Source organism: Salvia miltiorrhiza, chromosome 5 (genome assembly GCF_028751815.1).
Source record: "Salvia miltiorrhiza cultivar Shanhuang (shh) chromosome 5, IMPLAD_Smil_shh, whole genome shotgun sequence".
Classification (NCBI taxonomy): Eukaryota; Viridiplantae; Streptophyta; class Magnoliopsida; order Lamiales; family Lamiaceae; genus Salvia; species Salvia miltiorrhiza.
This window is the reverse complement of record NC_080391.1, coordinates 27,036,835-27,056,730: the sequence shown is the minus strand read 5'-3', so window position 1 is coordinate 27,056,730 and position 19,896 is coordinate 27,036,835. Positions and strand designations below refer to the sequence as shown.

The following is a 19,896-nucleotide window of genomic DNA, read 5'->3' as shown; positions in this document are numbered from 1 at the left end:
CTGAGATTGAGGATGCTATAAATATGGAGTGTTGGGGTGAGAGTAGTGACGAAGACTACCAACCTACTGAAACGGATTTGTCAGAAGTTAGCCTTCATGATTTAGACTACATTTCTGATGAAGAAAATGTTGAATTGAGGAAGAAATTAAAAACAACAGATAATGTTTTCAATTTGATGAATGTGAATGATGGGTTTGAAGCCGAGATAGAGCACACACATGTGTTTGATTATGAGAATGAAACACATGAATATGTGTCTGAGGAGAGTGATTCTGATTTTCAACCCAAATTGAGAAAGAAAAGACTCGTTTATGACCCCAAGTGTGACCATAGCAAACTTGAAATTTTCATAGGTATGCACTTTCAGGATGGTTTGCAGTGTAGAGAGGCTTTAACCACTTGGGCAATTGAGAATGGTAGATACATTCGCTTTAGGGCTGTTTCTAAGAAGAAGCTATTAGCAAAGTGTACTCTTCCTTGCCCTTGGCAAGTTTTTGCAAGCTCTATGCAGGGTAATGGCAGCTTCATGATAAAAAGTTACCATGGTGACCATAACTGTCCTAAGGCAATGAGTAATAAATTGCTGAGTTCACAGTGGATTGCAAAACGGTACGTTAATGTGTATAGAGTTAGATACAATTTAGGTGTGAAAGATCTTGGGGCAGATATTCTACAGAGGTTCAAGGTGAGGGTACCAAAAGACAGGCTATACAAGGCTAGGAGACTTGCACAAGAATTGGTGAGAGGGTCAATAGAGCAGCATTATGGGCAACTGAAAAACTATATTGCTGAATTGAGAAGGGTTGATGGGGAGGGCAGATATGAGCTTCTTCTTCAAGGAGATAGTGTATTTAAAGCACTATATGTGGGTTTGAGTGCCTTGAGAAAGGGGTTCAAAACCAATTGTCGGCCTGTTATAGGTATTGATGGCTGTTTTTTGAAAACCTATCTCGGCGGTCATCTCTTATGCGCAACTGGCAAGGACGGAAACAATGGCATGTTTCCGATTGCCTGGGCCGTTGTTGAGGCCGAGAATGAAGGCTGCTGGACTTGGTTTTTGAAATGTCTTATGGAGGATTTGGATATCCAAGATGGCAGTGGTTGGACCTTCGTCAGTGATCAACAGAAGGTACTCTTATACATCTAATTTAGATTTGTCTTGCAAATCACCGATCTAACTTTTTTTCATTTTATGTAGGGATTGCAAAATGCCGTGGCCATTTTGGTTCCAGAAGCTGAACACCGGAACTGCGCCCGACATATATACATGAATTGGAAGAAGGATCACAAGGGCCAAACGCTTAAGAATTTGTTCTTTAGGGCTGTGTATGCTATCCATGAAGCGGAGTTCAAGGCTGCACTTCAGGAAATGAAGCAAGAGAGTGCCGCGGCGCATGAAGATTTCCTGTCAAGGGACACCAAAAAATTCTGTAAGGCATTCATATCCACTGGACCCAAAAGTGATAGCGTCGATAATAATATAAGTGAATGTTTCAATGGGTACATTTTAAATGCTAGGGGTAAGCATGTAATTCATATGTTAGAGGAAATCCGTTCATCTTTGATGGTTAGACAGGTGGAAAAATTCAAAGTCATGTCATCTGTTACAAGTAAACTTACTCCAAATGTTTCAAAAATATTGGAGAGAAATGTGATGGCCAGTGCATACTGCATAGCACTTCCAGCCATGAATGATACCTTCCAGGTGCATTATGAAGGTGATACCTTTGTTGTGCATGTGAAAACAAGTATGAATGGGCAAAACAAGTGTTCATGCCGGGAATGGGATATAAGTGGTATCCCTTGCAAGCATGCTTGCGCTGCCATTAGATACATGGACCGTGATCCCGCTGATCTTGTTTCTCATTACTTCACTGTGGCTACCTATCTTTCGGGGTATGAATTTGGTATCCAACCCATTGTTGGGAACAAGATGTGGCCTGAAGTGAAGGGTGATTTGGTGAAACCACCACCTAAAACAAGAATGCCTGGACGTCCCAAGAAAAAACGGGTTCGAGCACCTCAGGAGAAGGAAGGGAGGATGACCAAACATGGAGTTATGATGTCGTGTAGCAACTGCAAGCAGACAGGGCACAACAAAAGGAAATGCACTAATGCAGCCCTGGAAAACCCGAACCCACCCTAATAAGGTACATTGTCATCTTTCGATAATATACTACTTTGTTAGGACTTCGTCGAATAGATTAACAATTGCTTTGTTTACATATACAACAGAAAAGAGGAAGGCCTTCAAAAGATGGTGCAACTAAAAAAGGAAGCAAGGAAAAGGGAGGGCAAAGGAAAAAGGCTGCATCTGAGCAACACTCTCAAATGAAGAAAAAAAGTGGATCCACTCAATACAAAGGCAGAGGGGCAGCTCTTAAAGGGATTGGTGTTTACATGAATGAGGCAACTGGAAATTCCTTCTACCATGTAAGTTGTTGTATTATGTTTTCTGGAAAGTTGAACATTTCATTTGTGAACTGTTTCTAAAATATCTAACATTTTTCAGGGTTCAACCTCATCCAAGAAAACCATGTTGTTGCAAAAGTTCAAAAAGCCAAGAAATTCAAATACCAAAGATGGTGGGACTACAACTCAAGAAAGTGTTGTCACCGGAGTAGCAAAAACTCAAGAAAGTAGGAATGAAGGAGCCTCAACCCAAGATTTGTGAATCAAACATGTTGTTTTTGTAAATTTTGCGGCATAGTAGCCGGTTATTTTGGGGTTTTTGTCTGCACTGAGCAACAAATTAGCTTGAAATACTTTGATGCTTAGCTGGTTCTATGTAACTCAACTTCATCATATCACTTACTGGATTTCACTAATTGAATATTTAGCTTTAACTTCATCATATCACTTACTGGCTTTCACTAATTGAATATTTAGATTTTGGTTCCAAATTGTGTGCTTCATATTTGCAGTGTTTACACACTCTTAAATATTATTTATGCTTGTTAAAATGAAGGAATTGTAAGCTAGGAAAGTAACATATAAACTAGGGTTAATGGATAAGTAGTCTAATAACAACCAAACTGAAGACATTTAAAGTCTTCTAAGATACAACAAGGGTTTACTAATCATAGGCCATACAAGAAATTACAAAATTAAGACAATTCTAAGTCTTCGAAGGCCTTCAAAATACTACAACTACATACTTCAATACTTACTTAATCATGAACACAAAAGAAACAACCACTACAACAAAGCAGAAAAACCATTTGCACATTCGAAGCTTCAAATCTTGACCATCTACAATAGCTTGAAGTTCCTCGTTCTTCGCTTTCACTAACTGAAGCTCCACCATAGTGGACTGGAATTCCTCTTGTCGGTGGTCAAATCTATCCCGGTTGAAGGTGCCCAACATTGTTGCCTGCCCCAGCTGCTCATCTGCCATACTCAATTGCATTCTCAAGTTTTCAATGCATCCTTTGTAGTGCTCCGTCAACTCTGGATCCACCCACTCCCACAGTCCACAATCATCATTTGACTACATACCACCAAAAAACACAATTGCTGTAATATTTGTTGCGGTAAAGTGAGAGAAAGAAAAAAACACAATTGAACTAACCCCATGACGACTACATCAATAGAAACGACGCAGAGGATTCAAGGGAGTGTTTGAGGTCCTCATCAAAGCCAACCCATGTTTACACATTTTAGGACGCCCCAACCATCGACTTGCTCTTGCGTTGAAGGTGCCGCCACATGAGCTAGAGCTCGACATTGACTCCCCAAATTCGCTATTCCACGTTTTCATAGAAAAGTTAGGGGGAAATGTGAAGAAATTAGGGTTCCTTTCCTTTAAAAGAAGAAACAATTCGTTACATTGCCCGCATATTTGTTCAAAACGACGACGTATCACAATGACCGAAACGACTGTGTTTCATTTAAGCTCCGGTGAGTCCACATCGGATTCTCCGACATCCAAGTACTCACTTAAGTCCCCGGAAAATGAACGGAGTTGCTAAATCAGATTAAATTAATACTTTAGTATTTTACTTTACAGACATTGAAGTATGGTACCCAAACCAGAATTTCGAAATAGTTGAGTAATTTAGGTGCCATTAACCCAAAAAATATTACAAGGATACAAATTACATAATCTTCAAAATTGAATAAGTAAACTAACTAAATAACTAATTGATCCCTAGACCTTATAAGTTATAAGTTACATATTTATAAGTTATATATTTATAAATTATAAGTTATATATTACATGAATATTAGTTATATATTTATAAGTTAGGTTGAGTGATCCCACATTGAAAAATGTAGGATTCTTTACAATGTGTAGTACATTATAGATACTAGATAGTGAAGCTACATTATTCCACATTGAAAAATGTAGGATTCTCTACCATGTGTAGTACACTAGAAATAGTGAAGCTACATTATCCCACATTGAAAAATGTAGGATTGTCTACCATGTATAGTACACTATAAATAGTGAAACTACATTTACTTAAAATTATCCTACATTAAAATATGTAGGATTGGAATATAAAATTTTAAAAAAATTAAAAATTTGCTCGGGCCTGGCGGTTTCGGGCCGAACCGGCGGGCCGCGGGCCTCCACCTCCTTGAACAGTAACCGGACCGTGCTTCTTGGCGGGCCGGTTCTAGAACCGGCCCGTGGTCAACGGTCCGGGCCCAGACCGTTGACTTTCGGGCCGGTTCAGGGTTGGCCCGCCGGTTTAACCGTGGCATCACTAGTCATCAATATAAACAAACATGAATGCAGCATAATCCTTAAAGAGATTATCCATCTTCCTTTGGAATATCTGAGGCGCGTTGGCTAACCCCATTGGCATGACATTCCAGACATATTGTCCTTGTGGAGTTGAGAAGGCTGTGAACTTCTTACTCCTTTCCTCCATGCGAATCTGGTAAAATCCTGATTTGCAATCAAACTTTGAGAATACCTTTGCACTTCTGATACAGTTGATAAGGTGTTCTCTGCTCGGGATGAAATATCCATCGAACAATGTCATTAATTCCTTTGTAATTAATGACCAATCTTGGCTTCCCTCTTTTGATCTCCCCATGATTTCTCACCAGAAATCCAGGACTGCTGTAAGGCGAATTCCCTGGTTCGATCAGCTTCAAAACAAGATGTTCCTTGATTATATTCCTCATATCCTGTTGATCTTGAGTGTTCATCAGGATAGGTTTGAATCTTACGAACTCATGCTCATTTCCAGTTTTAACTTTCAAGGTAGCTTTGAGCTGGTTCTTGTCCCACCATGCCAAAGGATCCTCATGGTAACACTTCTGGATTCTCCTTTTGATATCGGCTATGGAAACCTGTTCTTCTTCTTTGATATCTTTGTGGGATATCAGGGAGACTTTGAGGATTTGTGTTTCTTCCTCGGAGAGATCCGGGAATCCCTCGGTTCTGCATTTGAGCAAAACATCTCTGAATCTCCTTTGATCCTTCATTTGTGGTCTCCGGAGTCTGCCATCATCACCACGCTTGCTGCGGAATTTTAATGGCATCGAGCGATTAAAAGCTCCTTCGAGCCTTTGCACAATGATTTTGTGGTCACAATTAGTTGTGAACACCAACCTCCTGGTTTCATTGTCTTGTGTGTACCTCTTGAAGGTTTGCAGAAAATTATTGCCAAATAATATATCTGCTCCGGTATCATGGAAATATATCGGTGGAGTCTTGACCTTGTACCAAGGCGTTTGTCCCGCTCCGCCGATCAATATTTATGTCTGTTTTACTTCCTTTGATAAGAGTAAAATCTTTTTTGAGAAATCCCTTCCCGCAATTCGAGGCAGTTCTTCTTCAACTTCTGCTAGAAAGACTCCTCGTTTTGCTGTACAGATTCCTGCTCCTGAATCGACATAAGCAGCAAAATACTCTGCTTTGAACTTCTCGTATAACATTCCTACGGAGATGTATATCGAGAATGGACTCGTCATTGGATCATCAACCTTCTTCCGCCGATTGTGATCTCCATTCCATTTGCTTTCCATGACCATGGTTGGTAATTGTCAAGGAAATCCCGTCCGATGATTAGGACGTCAGCTTCTAGTTCGGCTTTGCCCTCGATTTGGATCTCAAAGCCTCCAATTTCCAGAATTCTAATATATCGGTTGCTTTCTGGATTTGCCAAATAGTACAACGTATTGCAAGGAAATTAATTTTTTCTTTCAGTTGTATCAAACCTTGTGGAAACACTCCTCCATCCTTCGGGGCATTTGAGTTTTACTCTTATGCCAAGAGCTGGTATTTCCTGGATTGTCATTCTCTCGTATGAGTGAGAGAGACTTCTTTCTAAAGGCTTTGAAGTTAGCCTATCTCCTTGGAATGATAGCCTTGGTGCTCCTAATCTGAGGTTTTGATCATGTTTCAGCACCTGCTTATCTCCCACTTCGATGTCAATTTCCCTTATCAAGGGAATCTCGACTCGGTCAAGGCTTACTGCCTTGGCTACTTCTTTGAATATCTCAGGGACTTCAATAAAATCCTTCCCCAGAAATAAATCCGTGTGGTGGGAATTTGATAGGGCATACGAGACTTGATATGTGATCGAGTATGGCTTATTTTCTCCTGTTAATAGATCCTTCCTCTTGAAGTCCTGGTGGAGTGTCAGGGCTCGACTGAAGGATGAATCTTGAAGATTATAAGCGATTTGTGGATATAATTCGGTTATAATCTTCTTGGCGTAGAGATTGCCTGAAAAGGCTCCCAGTACTGAATCTTTTGCATTTCTGACCCTCTTGTCACAAAGTGCAACATCAATTGGCGTATTCGTCCCTGGTTTAAGTCCGGACTTGATTACCAATTGAATGGCTCCAATATGAATCCATTTCATCGTTCTAGCGACGTCTGGCTTCATTCTTCTGAGATCCCTCCGCACATCTTCGGCTGGGACTAATTGGATCTCCACCTGATTGTTTGTAATTTCAATTGGAAGCGCCAACTCCCGACTAGTGGTGCCGAAAAAGACATGATGCTTCCTTTTGAATGGATTCAAGCTTTGTATAACTTGATTCACTCTTCCACTTGAAAACCCTTGGAATGTTTGTACATCCATGGATTTTTCTTTGAGTTTTTTCACGAGCTTATCCACCACTTCTTTTTGGGGAATAAGGAAATGGCTAGTAAATCCTTCTTGATCCTCTTTCTGAAAATTGGTAACCTCGTTCTCCTCCTTAGTCTGACTCGTCTCCGGATGATCCATAAGTCGCGTGCCTTCTGTCTGGTCCACATAGTTCTTGGCTTCCAAGAACTTCTCCTTGATCTTTTTTCATAGGGTTGGTACCTATGTTTCTTTCTGCTCTTCCGTTGATATAGCAACTCCGCTCCAATCTCTGTTGGAAGATCAATGTTGTCCCACATCAATGGAGATCTTTTGTTGAGTCTTCTCAATTTCTTGAGATTTCTCTGGTTCGCCGCCTTCTGGCACCATTCGGACAGCTTCCTGTGTACATATGACATCCTTCTTGATGCACTATCAAGTGGATAATCTCCTGGTGACACGTACTCGTTGATGAGCATTTCCCTCCATGGACTCGGAAACTTTATAAAAAAGAGGTCCTTAGCGGTCTGATCATCAACAACCCCCATATGGACATATAGGGCGTACAGGCGCAGAAATTCATCGAGAGCTTTTGGCTCTAGCACCACCAATCATAGATTGTAAAGTGCCTGTCGATATTTTTTGCGCTTCTCTTCTGCTGATACTTTGAAAAAACCCATTCCAAGAAAATGGATTTTAATCTGATGGGTGGCCACCTCAAGGATTTCAAGATCTGATGTTTTGGTGAACAACTCATTCTTCTCCTTTGTTGACGCTTTATCCCATAATTGCTTTGCCATGCCGGCAAAACTTGCCTCGAAGATTTTGACAAACTCATCTTTGTCATATTCTATCGTGGCAATTACGATCTTCATTGCTGAAGCCCATTCATCGATGAGACCTTCCCAATCTTTGAAACTGGCTTCATCGAGGTTGAGAATCAATCCGTATGGATGGATTGGTTCAAGTGTGGCCTTTCATACAGGAGTATCCCGCATCTGAGACCGGCGTCGTCTGGTTCATTGATAATGGCTCGAATATTCTTGAGCCCCATCTCTTTTAGACGATTCTGCTTGTGGATGCTCAGCTTTGGGCACCTCTCCTCCTTGGTTCATCTTTAGATCAACCCTATTTAAGTTAGCAAATGACTCTGCTAATTCTTGTAGGTCTTCTAATCCGATTCGATCAAGGTTATTCATGTTGTTTCCCTTTCACGATTCGGATTATATCCTCCGGCTGCAACTCCTTGGGCGCTGCATCAAGTGGTAGTGGATACGTCGGGTCTTTAGACCATGAATTCTGAATTTTTTCGGAACATGGTTTACGCCTTTCGATGTTCTCCACTCTCTTCTGGATATCATTCAAGAGGTTAAAGATTTCCTCTTGTTTGAGTGATACCTGTTTTATTTCCACCGGTAGATTGTATAGCTTGATGCCATAGTATTCCATCGTTCTCTGGATCTCCCGAAGGTTGACATTGTCGGAAGAGTTTGGCTCGATCTTTTGGTAGCTTGGATAAGCTACTCCTGTTTTGTCCTTCTGATCCATCAAATGTGTAATTGATGGAGGTTGGCTCTGGCTCGTTCATTTGCCGATTTGGCCTCGGCATTTTTCAGTAGGGCATTAAGACAACCATGTATGTTCGTAATAATCTCACGAACAGTCTCCTCGTCCTCAGTGATGTGATTCGCTAGGAATCGCAAATACACTCGTAATTCACCAATTAGGTGACTATTTTCTCTCTCCAAATATTGAAGAGCTATCCTGTATACAAGACATCTCGGACACTCGTCCGGATCCATACAAAATTTTATGGAGTCTCCTCCCACATAGATTAATTATAAAATAAATTAAATATAAATAATTCCTCAAAAAACCCGCTCTGATACCATTTTAGGCGAGAGCGTGGGTATGCATATGTTATAATTAGGGTAATTTGAAAAGAAGTTCCAAAAGTGGGGTTGTTGTGCAATTTATTTTGTGATGAGGTCAATTTCAAATATTCAGGAAAAACAGGGGTATAATTTTAAATAGTCAAGAATAAAACTATGGGCAATTTGAACACATATCAAAGTATTTGATATAATTTGGATTTTTAGAAGTTCATGGGGAAAATGGATTTTGAGCATAGTTGGTGATATTATATGCAATTATCCCTTTATTTTATAGCAGGAATACTTTCCTTTTTTTTTTTTTTTTACTGTAACAATCTTTTCATTGAGCAGCGGTGTAGATTATTTTTGTTGTTGTTGGAGTGACTTTAAGATGAAGGCAATATCGTTGAGCAGCTGAAGCCACTAAATGGCAATTTCAGGTTGATTAAATAAGAATGCAATTATGTAAGCCACACTTGAGGCTTTAAATGAACTCATCATAAGCAAGAAAACCTAAGTTAATAAAGAAAATGCAAGGATTTGTATAGTAATTTGATAGGAGCACAATGTTTAGTACTCCCTCCGTCCCAACTTTTAGTATCCAATTTTCCTTTTTTGGACGTCCCACATTTTAGTATCCATTTCTATTTTTGGTCAAAGTAGGTGGGGCCCTTACTCCACTTTAATTATTTTAACTCTCACATAAAATGTGGGACCCTTATTCCACTCACAACACATCAATCACTTTATTAAAACCCGTGCCGTTCTCAATTGAATACCAAAAGCCGGGACGGAGGGAGTATGTTTTATTTTTCTAAAACTAGCATGTTTTATTGATCTTTATTTCTTGATATTTTACATATTAAATATTTCTGTTAAAAGGTTTTTTAACGATCGTTACTGGATCAATGGAGTTTTATTAAATATTTCTACTAATTAGGCTTTTCCATAAACGTTAGTACCGTACAGATCTGAGTTACTTGAACCTCAAGTAGTCAAGTTCTTAGCTCTATAAATAATAGTAGTAGTTTTTGAATTAGGTTAGTTCTTAAAGATTAGGGGTGATAAAACAGGTTCGGTTATTCGGTTATAACCGTAATCCAACCGGAAATTTGGTTAATCGATTAACCGATAATCGATTTTGACCGGTTCGATGCGATTATCAGTTAGTATTAGATTTTAGGAAAACCAATTATTCGGTGTAATCGGTAACCGACTGATTAAACAGAATTAACCGGTTTAGCCATAAGCCTAGATTAATTAAATAATATACTATTTAATTAATAATTATTTTAGGGCTGATCATTATGAAGAATATGTATAGATATTGTTATGCATATTTGCATGCATGTGTTCATGCAGTTTGATCTCAGCCGTCCATCATCAACGGACTAGATTAGCTGCTTCTTTTCTTTGTATTTTTCTTTTGATACAATGAAGTATATAAAAGATACAGTGAGCTGAGAGTTAGTTAGAGGAAAGAGAGAAAAGAAGTAAGGTGACTTAGTGAATTATGCTGAAACTTTGAGAGCTCACATTGTGTGCGTGAGTGTTCATCTTTTTCCCGATTGATTCTCGATTTGTTGTGAGAGTTTCAATCCATTCTTGTGAAGTAATAACATATTTTGGTGACCTTCCCATGGATCTAGAATCAGCAATGATTCGAACCACGTAAATCATTTTGTGTCATTTAGATTTCTGCAGTTTCATTTCAAGTTCTGGAGTTAGAGTGTTGGTCTAATTTTTGTGTTGATCGCTGCGGTTTTCTTGAGGCTGAGTTATATTGTTCTTGGCTGGATTCTTATCGAGTTTTCACAAATATCAAATTAAAAAAGTTTTGTACCTGTTGAATTAAAGATGGTGAATTTATTTGTGATAATCACAGGAAATCATTAACTATTAAACTACATCATGGATAGATGCACCGGGTGCAGATAAATAGTTATACCGTATACAAATGAACAAAAGTGCAAGAGACATTAGATGGTTGTACCTGTTGAATTAATTAAGACGTTTATTTAGATTGATCTACACTCTCATTTTAGTGTCTGTCTTCGCTAATTTTAAATTAAAAGGGCATATTAATGAGTTTGTTTGAAACGTTTTGATTGGATAGCTAATTGACATTCAACGAGTTTAAATCGGTTAATTCAGTTAACCGATTAATTGGTTCGGTTAACTGGATTGGTTAATCGATTAACCGAAGCGAAAATCGATTCAGTTTTCGGTTAGCTATTTCAAGGTTAATCGGTTCCGCGCTTAATCAAAAAATCGATTCAATTATAATCGAATCGGACCGATTACCGCCCCTATCAAAGATCATTATTAAGCTGGCCACTTTAACGGGAATTTCATATGGACCTCGACCACGAGGTAGTTTTCCTTTCAATGATTTAATATTTGGTTTTGTCATCTGCCTTAATTCTAATAAAAAAAACTACCTTAATTTTATAAGTATTGTTTTTAGATGTTTTCTCAAAGTACTTTATGTTAGGTTATGAATTCGATAAGGCTATCTTAGCAACAGTTATTAGATATAAAAGAATCTAAATTAAATTAGGATTATGATAATTATATATTTTTTTTCTTCCTTATAAATATATTTTTGTTGTAAAAGTAAATTATAGTATTAATAAATCATAATACAATAAAAAATTCATTTGTGGAGATATATGGTTTTGCATTGCCCTTATATAGTTTTTTTTATTTGGGGGAGTTGGGGAGGAAAAGCAGTGAAGTTTGAACTCGGGATCTCACTGTTCACCGCAAAAGATCGCAACGCTTGATGTCCCCTTGGGGACTGTCCTTATATCAAACAATGAATTGGATGTTAGAGGATCGGTTGATTAATGACTTCAAATCATAGATAATTAATTGTCCAATGATCTCAAATTGGAAGACGAACTGATCAGATGACGAACTAAATAATTCGATGTTAAACCAATATTAGATTTTCAAACAACTTTAAATCACATTACGAATTAAGTAAATAAGCGTTCATGTTCATTTTTCAATTTCTCTTTTGTCTTATCCTAACAATAAAGAAGTGTTCGTGTTCATTGTTCATTTCTTTTGCGTCTTATCCTAGCAATATTGTAATTTTTGTATTTTCATTTTAATTTTGTAATTTAAATTTTAATCAATTAAAAGAAATAAAATAATACTCCGTATGTAGAATAGAGATCGGCGTTGAATTGAAATAAGCAATTGCGAGTTGCGAGCAATAAGTAGAACGGTATCCTCTCGATTATATATAGTACATGCGTTTTATTTTGGCCCCATTTTCTTTCCACGGCGGCGCCAGTCGGGTGTTTTTGATTTTCTTCCGCCATTAAACCTTCCCCTTTTTACCTCATATCTCAAAACCTAATTGCATCATCGCTCTACTTTACCGCCAACACTTCTCCTTCTCCTATCCTCTTATTTCGAATACCTATATTATCCCTTTGCAGATCTCCTTTTCCTTTTTTTTTTTTTTCCCCCTCTTCTTTTTCTTTCATTTTCTATAGTAATAGAGTGTAAACACCGTGGTTTCTGCTGTCCCTCTTTGCGAGTCCTGCTAAGTTTTTACCAGGTGATTTATTTTTCCTTCAAATTTTAATGTCTCCAGATTTATGTATCTTGATTATATGAATGACTGAAGCTGTTTTAGTTTACTTGTGCATTTTCTATGTGGTCGCCCATTTCTTATCTGCTTGTTCGCACACAATTCAATCGGTGAAGCGTGGCTAAAGAATTATACTTTTCGTAGTTGTTGAGTTTCTGCATTCCTGACAACTAATCTAGGGTTTTATCGACTTAAAAATTGCGTCACGTTCTCTTTTTGTTTGAATTTCTGATTCTGTATGTTGGCAAGGGGCTAGGGTTTGACACTGATTCTCGCTTGTAGATTGGAAAATGTTGGGTTCATTGCCAATATTGCCCCTACCGGCACCACCTGAAGACGGTGATCTTGGTCCATTACCCGCTGCTCAAGTGACTGAGGAATCTGATGATGAGAGAAATTTGGAGAATGAAGACCAGAAGATGGCCATTGATAAACCCAGCTCAGCTCCACCATCAGTAGCAACACACACGAGGTCCATAGGAGTTATACACCCACCTATAGACATTAGAACTATCGTAGACAAAACTGCTCAATTTGTGGCAAAAAATGGACCAGAGTTTGAGAAAAGAATTATTGCAAACAATGAAGGCAATGCAAAATTCAACTTTTTACGCGCCTCTGATCCTTACCATGCTTATTATCAGCACCGCCTGGCTGAGTCTCGAGCACAGAATCTGTCTTCTGCTACACAGCCTCCTCAGTCGGAGCCTGCTCCTGAATCAGTTAGTAGTGCTCCAGCGGCTGATGCAAGTGATGCCTCAGCCAAGCCTGACCATTCAGCTCAATTCCGACCCGTACGTAAGGTTCTTGAGCCACCGGAGGCAGAGCAATATACTGTTCGGCTTCCTGAAGGGATTACCGGAGAGGAATTGGATATCATTAAGCTCACTGCTCAGTTTGTGGCAAGAAACGGGAAGTCTTTTTTGACTGGTTTGACTAGTAGAGAGAGCACCAATCCCCAGTTTCATTTTTTAAGGCCAACACACAGTATGTTTATGTTCTTTACATCTCTTGCTGATGCTTATTCGAAAGTCTTGATGCCTCCCAAAGGGCTGTCTGATAAGCTAAAAAATAGCGTCATTGATATGACTATTGTCCTTGAACGCTGCTTACATCGCCTTGAATGGGAACGTTCGCAAGAGCAGGCTAGGCAGAAAGCTGAAGATGAGATAGAGCAGGAGCGACTGCAGATGGCTATGATTGATTGGCATGATTTTGTTGTGGTTGAGTCAATTGACTTTGCTGATGATGAGGATGAGGACTTACCTCCTCCAATGACACTTGAGGAAGTGATAAGAAGAAGCAAGATGTCAGCTATGGAGGAAGAAGATTTCGTTGAGCCTGGCAAGGAGGTGGAAATGGAAATGGATGAAGAAGAGGTCCAACTGGTTGAGGAGGGCATGAAGGCGGCAAGTCTGGAAGAGAATGGCGATGCGAAGAGTAATGAGGGCAAGGTGGTATCTCTAGATGACCATGAACCACCCATGAGAATTGTGAAAAATTGGAAGAGGCCCGAGGATAGAATCCCAGCTGAAAGAGATCCTACTAAATATGTTGTCTCTCCAATAACTGGCGAGCTTATTCCTATTAGTGAGATGTCTGAACACATGAGAATTTCTCTCATCGATCCCAAATTCAAGGAACAGAAGGACAGAATGTTTGCTAAGATAAGAGAGACCACCCTTGCAGCTGATGATGAGATATCCAGGAATATTGTAGGACTTGCAAGAACACGTCCTGATATTTTTGGCACAACAGAAGAAGAAGTTTCTAATGCTGTGAAGGCTGAAATTGAAAAGAAGAAAGACGAGCAACCAAAACAGGTCATATGGGATGGTCATACTGGAAGCATTGGCCGTACAGCCAGCCAGGCCATGTCTCAGAATACTGGTATGGAGGACATGAGTGATGGTTCGAACAATGACGGTAGGAGCCTTCCGGGTCCAGCACCTCCTCCTCCTAGGCCTGGTATGCCATCAATTAGGCCACTTCCTCCACCTCCTGGTCTTGCCTTAAATATTCCCAGGCCTCCCACAATGGTTCAATATCCAAACCCAACCGGCGCTGGTGGCGTTGCACCACCACCACCTGGGCCCCCTGTTGTTAATATGATTCCTTCTATTCGCCCTCCACCTCCTTCAATGCCTATGATGCACGGGCAACCTCTTATGGGAAACCGCCCTCCAATGCCGCCATCCATGCCCTTGAATTCTAATATCCCTGTTCCACCACCACCTGGATCACAGTTTACACCATTGGGAGGTCATAGGCAATTTGTTCCTGTACCCATGTCCCAACCAGGCATGCCTATGGTTCCTCCACCACCTATGCCCCTAGGCATGCCCCCGCCACCACCACCTGAAGAGGCCCCTCCACCCCTTCCTGAAGAACCAGAGCCCAAGAGGCAAAGGCTTGATGACTCTATGCTCATTCCGGAAGAACAGTTCCTGGCACAACATCCGGTATGGAGCTTCTTCCAGTCTTTTGTCCGTCTATCAATTTGAACTCATGTTGATACTTATTGAGTTACTTCTAATTTGCTCTTTAATGTTCATGTAATTTCAGGGTATTGCTCGTATCAGTATATCGGTGCCTAACACTGATGAAGGAAACCTGAAAGGACAAGTTTTGGAGATTGCTGTACAATCCTTGTCTGAAACAGTTGGAAGCTTGAAAGAGAAAATTGCTGGCGAGATCCAGCTTCCTGCAAATAAACAGAAGCTGAGTGGGAAGGCAGGGTTCCTCAAGGACAATTTATCTCTTGCATATTACAATGTTGGACCTGGAGAGGCACTATCTCTTTCTCTTAGAGAACGTGGTGGTAGGAAGAGATGAGCTACATCACACCTTAGATCTTGTGAGAACTTTCATGTTGAAACTTCCGGCGATACCATGTTGGTCTTATTATGAAGTTCTTAGACATTTTTGTTTTTTCTTTGTTGATGTCTAGGAATCTTGATGGTTGTGTACTTGTTATATCTTGGAAATTAGATTTTAAGCTAGTGGTATGGTAGGTCCGACATGTATGGAATTAGGCTGACAGAATGTTGTCTGCTAACATTGGGGTTGCATACTCTTATGTGGCTGATATGTTCCTGTTATTTTGTGTTCAGCCTCCTGTTGCACTCCTGATGCTGTCAATGGTGATCACTATACTGCTGCATCTGTATTCTGGCATTTGCCTTCTTATACAATTACCAAGGAAATTTGGAGGTTGGGTCCTTAACTCGCGTTTGTGCTAAGATTCCTTCTTTTAAGCTCTTCATTTGAAGGTGGAGATATCGGGCCTGCTTGTTTTGCTTCTCCTTAACTATCAGGGTTATTGTTTGATACAGTAGAGATCTTTTACTTCAAATTTTGACTTCTTGGTGATTTTTTAACTCAAATTTATAAGTATAACATGTACTCGTGGATGTTTGCATATCAGTGATATGCCTACAAACAACTTGAAATGCATTTTAAATACTAAAAAACTAGTGAAACTCTCTTAAGTTGTCTGAAAATTGAGACTTGGATTATTAAGTGAACAATGGAAACAAACATATGCTATAATTGAAATATTTTTAAGTTCAAACTAAAAAATCACCATAAAATTAAAATTCGAGATACTCCATAAATTAAGAATGACCCTTTCATTTACTCTATCATGTAATTCCTTTCTTGGGTAGCCCTCCTATTTGTTTTCAGGAAATGCAAAAATCATCATCGCCATAGAGGATTAATCATTATATTTAGAAACGCACAGCAAATTGTTTGGTTTGTTTTCAAATTGTTTGCAACATGAATCCATGACAAGAAACCAAAACCTTTCCCTTAATATACATCACAAGTCACAAGAGGTGTCTCAACTGTGAAATCGTATACTTTGAAGGCTATGTGTGTGTGGGGGGTTTACATCATCTCAAAAACGTTATGTACAGAACCACTAGTCTTTTGTGTGTTTATATCTAGGAACAATATGGTGTGGAAAATGTATGGGACAGGACAGGATATGATCACTCAGCAACTTAAACTGAAGAAGAAGAAGAATGCGTCAATGGTTGTGTGTCGTGATGGACAAGCTGCTGGCTATCGAGAGGCATGTATTGCGACATGATAGCCATTATCTCCGAGTCCATGTAAGACTGCACCCAAACCAGGTTAATATTTACCCACTACATTTCAAAAACAGGAACAAAACATTTGTTATTGGCTTACCCGTAGCCTGTATTTGTAGAATATGTAACCAGCTATTCCAGCACTCATCACTACGGCTAGCACCACAACGGTAAGAATTCCACCCACTTTGGAGCTTCTCCTTTCTGCACACATTCAGTTTGATACATTATCAGAAACGCATATGATACACAAGCTGGGAAGGAGTTCGCCATACCGATGCAGGTATCGTGCTCCTTTATGTAGATTTGGTCTCCGCTGCAACTGCACTCAAATCCACCCCATGTGTTCTTACAGCTACATCCGTCGCACTGACAGGCTGTCCCTAATTTGCATTCATCCACGTCTGCAAATAAACATCCGCCAAGTGTCAGTTACAGAGACAATGAACAAGGGTGAAAGAAGCAAATTACCTTGACATGTTTGACCATCTCCAGTGAAGCCAGATGGACAAAGGCACCCTGAGAGACCATTTTCCTGCTCAAATTAATATATGTTAGTTGTTGAGTCATCTCATCATGTGTGTATACTGTATAGTATATCAGAAAATAAAGTACTATATATTTGTAACCACCTTGCATGCTGAGAACTTGACTCCGTTTTTGGTGTCAGACCAGCAGCCACCATTGTTAAGGGCGCATCTCCCCGGACCAACAGCTGCATTTGGATTGTTATCAAGATTCCAACTAGTTTGAAGGTAATAATTAATGAATTGAATACCTTGACATGATTCGTATCCGTCTCCTTGAAACTGAACGCCACTTGCTAGGAGAGGGCATTCGCAGACTCTTCCCCTGAACGTGTCCTTGCAGGCTGTTATGTTAGATTCCTTGTCATGCCAACACCCTCCATTATTCTCAAGGCACTGGTTTGTTTCTACATCTGTTCATCAACATCACTTTCACATATATAAGCATGCATGCATTACACTAACAATAGTATCAAAGCTTGTGAAAAACCTCCGCTCAGGCAAATAGGAGGCTCCGTAGTCTCCTTGAACCCCGCACATATAGCTTTCAGCACTGCATTCCTCTCCAACTTCCCTTCACCCACCAAAACAACTTCATTCAAATTCACCAACATATATTACAACATTTACTTTTATATTCTCAACTAACCCCTGTATTGAACATTATTCATCACCATAGTTGGTAAGATGGTCACATCACCACGCGATCCATGACCAACCTAAATCCACACATACTTACATTTCAGAAATGGAGATTAATTGTTATTTAACAAAAGCAAACTCTTTTGACCTGAAGCTCCTGCTCGATTTTGAGGACTTCATTTTCAGTATCAGCTTCGGGGTCACCCATGCACTTGCTTATCTTCTCAACCGGGATACCTAAACCAACAACTCAATCAAAACTGCTTGGTTTCATGCATTGTTAAAAAAAAATAAAAAAATGTGAATTTACCGAGTGATTTCATGACTTGCTCTGCGCATTCCTTGCTGTACCTCTTTTGCTTCATGGAACATCTAATATGGAAGTCAGAAACATAATCCCACCAAATCCAGGAGCGGTTGGTCTCGTTGGCGACTCTGTGGACGCAGAGCTGCCTTAGATTCTCCAACACAACGTCTTTCCCTTGATAGCCCTGGCTGAAGTCGAGCTCGGGGTCGGGGGCGCAGTACCTGCCGCGGTTGATGCACTGCGTCTTGCACTGCTCCGTCTGAATGAAATCTCGAGGGCAATACCAGGTGATGTAGTGTGGCGTGAACTGCGTGAAACCTCCTTTCTCCAGAATCTGGGCGTGCCCCTTGAAGTTTTTGATGAAGTTCATCTGCTCGTCGCAGCGGCTGCCGCACTCGTCGTTGCTGTTAGTCCAGAGCTCGTACTCCACCCTCTCGTCGGGATGGGGCATCGACTCCGACCAGTCAATCTTGAGCACCACGTCCTCGCCGTTCTTGAGCGCTTCCTTGAGGGCGTCGCCCAAGGCGCGGCTGATGAGGGCGGAGGGGATGCCGATCTTCTCCACGTACCCGTCGGCTTCGGGGCTGCGTTCCTGGGGTGAATCCATGGTGATGAGGGGCTCGTCTATGGTGTCCGCCACTAGAACAGCCGAGGCTCCCGCCTGCTGCCCGTTCCACACCTTGAGCGCGAAGAAGCACTCTGTAATAATCAAAGTATGAGATGGATGGTGAAAGCAATCGAAAATGAAATTGATGAAGAAGAGAAAGTAAGGTAGACCTCCGCGATCGAGGAGGAGAATGGTGGGGCGAGAGGACTTGGGGGGCTTGAAGGGCTTATCGCCGTCGAAGGAGGAGCAGCCAACCTGGGCCTTGTCGGGATAAAGCAGAGTGCCCGTCAAGGAGCCGCCGTAGTTAGGCACGCCGAAGTTGGCGATGGCAGCGTCGTGTTTCGACCGCTGACTGGAAGGAGACACCACGCTGATGCTGCTCTTCTCCACCACGAATCGAGATTCCACTGCTAATGACAATAATAATAATAAAGCAACCGCAAACATACAAGCCATGTCGATTAACAGAGGCGGAGATGGAGATGGAGATGGAGATGGAGATGGTGGTGTTTAATGAAGAATTAAGGAGGAAGGAAAAAGATGGGTGGGAGCGAAGACTTAGGCGTGAGGTCTACTGCTCGTGTTATAAAAAATCACAAACACCTCATACTAATATTATTACAAGTTGATTTGGATGGTGCAAGTTGTTGTTGTTGTTCAAGGTCATGCCATGACGTGAAGTTAACTACAGAGAGCGTAAACAAAGGGACAAACCACGACGTGCTCAACGGAGCATCAATTTCCATGGCTAACTTTCTACATATTACTACTATTCTTCTTCTACATCGTCAGTCTTGACAACACCAAAATTGTATGTTTTGGTGCTAAAATACAACGTATATTAGCGTTTACCACTAAAATGATTTCTTATATAGCTTCTTAATCACTTATCTTCATTCTAAAGTAAGTTTGGTACTATATTTTGATCATTCACTTATTTCAGTTCGCCCTGCCCACCTAAACCCCTATCACTTCTTCACGTCCCATCATTATTAATTTAGGAACGCATTTCTTATGTTATTATGCTAATCTAATAAATTTTACCCCTCGCGACGAATAATACAATTTTTTTATCGAGGCAGCAGTAGTTGGATATTAGATGGAATATATTTATTTATTTGGTACAGCAACAAATTATAGTAAATCTTTGTTGCGAGGTTTTTCATGGCTAAAATATTGCTATCGGTGACCTTGCAAGTT

The 19,896-nt window shown here is 40.3% G+C and overlaps 2 protein-coding genes across 2 annotated transcripts; one reads left to right on the top strand and one right to left on the bottom strand.

Moving 5' to 3' along the window:
- The first annotated feature begins 12,065 nt into the window (after positions 1-12,065).
- On the top strand, positions 12,066-15,742 carry LOC131026222 (probable splicing factor 3A subunit 1). Its single transcript, XM_057956004.1, has 3 exons — positions 12,066-12,483; positions 12,799-14,978; positions 15,082-15,742. The coding sequence occupies exons 2-3, from the start codon at positions 12,807-12,809 to the stop codon at positions 15,349-15,351; spliced, it is 2,442 nt and encodes an 813-aa protein (XP_057811987.1). The 5' UTR covers positions 12,066-12,483; positions 12,799-12,806; the 3' UTR covers positions 15,352-15,742.
- Positions 15,743-16,305: 563 nt separating this feature from the next.
- On the bottom strand, positions 16,306-19,645 carry LOC131026223 (vacuolar-sorting receptor 6-like). The gene is made up of 11 exons (XM_057956005.1): positions 18,867-19,645; positions 18,093-18,788; positions 17,931-18,019; positions 17,790-17,859; positions 17,631-17,714; positions 17,392-17,553; positions 17,246-17,328; positions 17,085-17,148; positions 16,889-17,017; positions 16,714-16,817; positions 16,306-16,640 (listed from the first exon to the last, which is right to left on the bottom strand). Exons 1-11 carry the CDS (start codon positions 19,150-19,152, stop codon positions 16,524-16,526), a joined length of 1,884 nt encoding a protein of 627 aa, XP_057811988.1. The 5' UTR covers positions 19,153-19,645; the 3' UTR covers positions 16,306-16,523.
- Between the last annotated feature and the right edge of the window lie 251 nt (positions 19,646-19,896).

Bases quoted from the DNA above. Each gene is read 5' to 3' on its own strand.
- LOC131026223 (XM_057956005.1), bottom strand. From the start codon at position 19,152: ATGGCTTGTATGTTTGCGGTTGCTTTATTATTATTATTGTCATTAGCA. The intron at 18,789-18,866 runs GTCTACCTTACT...TGATTATTACAG, and splicing joins TCTCCTCCTCGATCGCGGAG to AGTGCTTCTTCGCGCTCAAG. The intron at 17,554-17,630 runs GTTTTTCACAAG...GTTGATGAACAG, and splicing joins TCCTATTTGCCTGAGCGGAG to ATGTAGAAACAAACCAGTGC.
- LOC131026222 (XM_057956004.1), top strand. From the start codon at position 12,807: ATGTTGGGTTCATTGCCAATATTGCCCCTACCGGCACCACCTGAAGAC. The intron at 14,979-15,081 runs GTATGGAGCTTC...ATGTAATTTCAG, and splicing joins AGTTCCTGGCACAACATCCG to GGTATTGCTCGTATCAGTAT.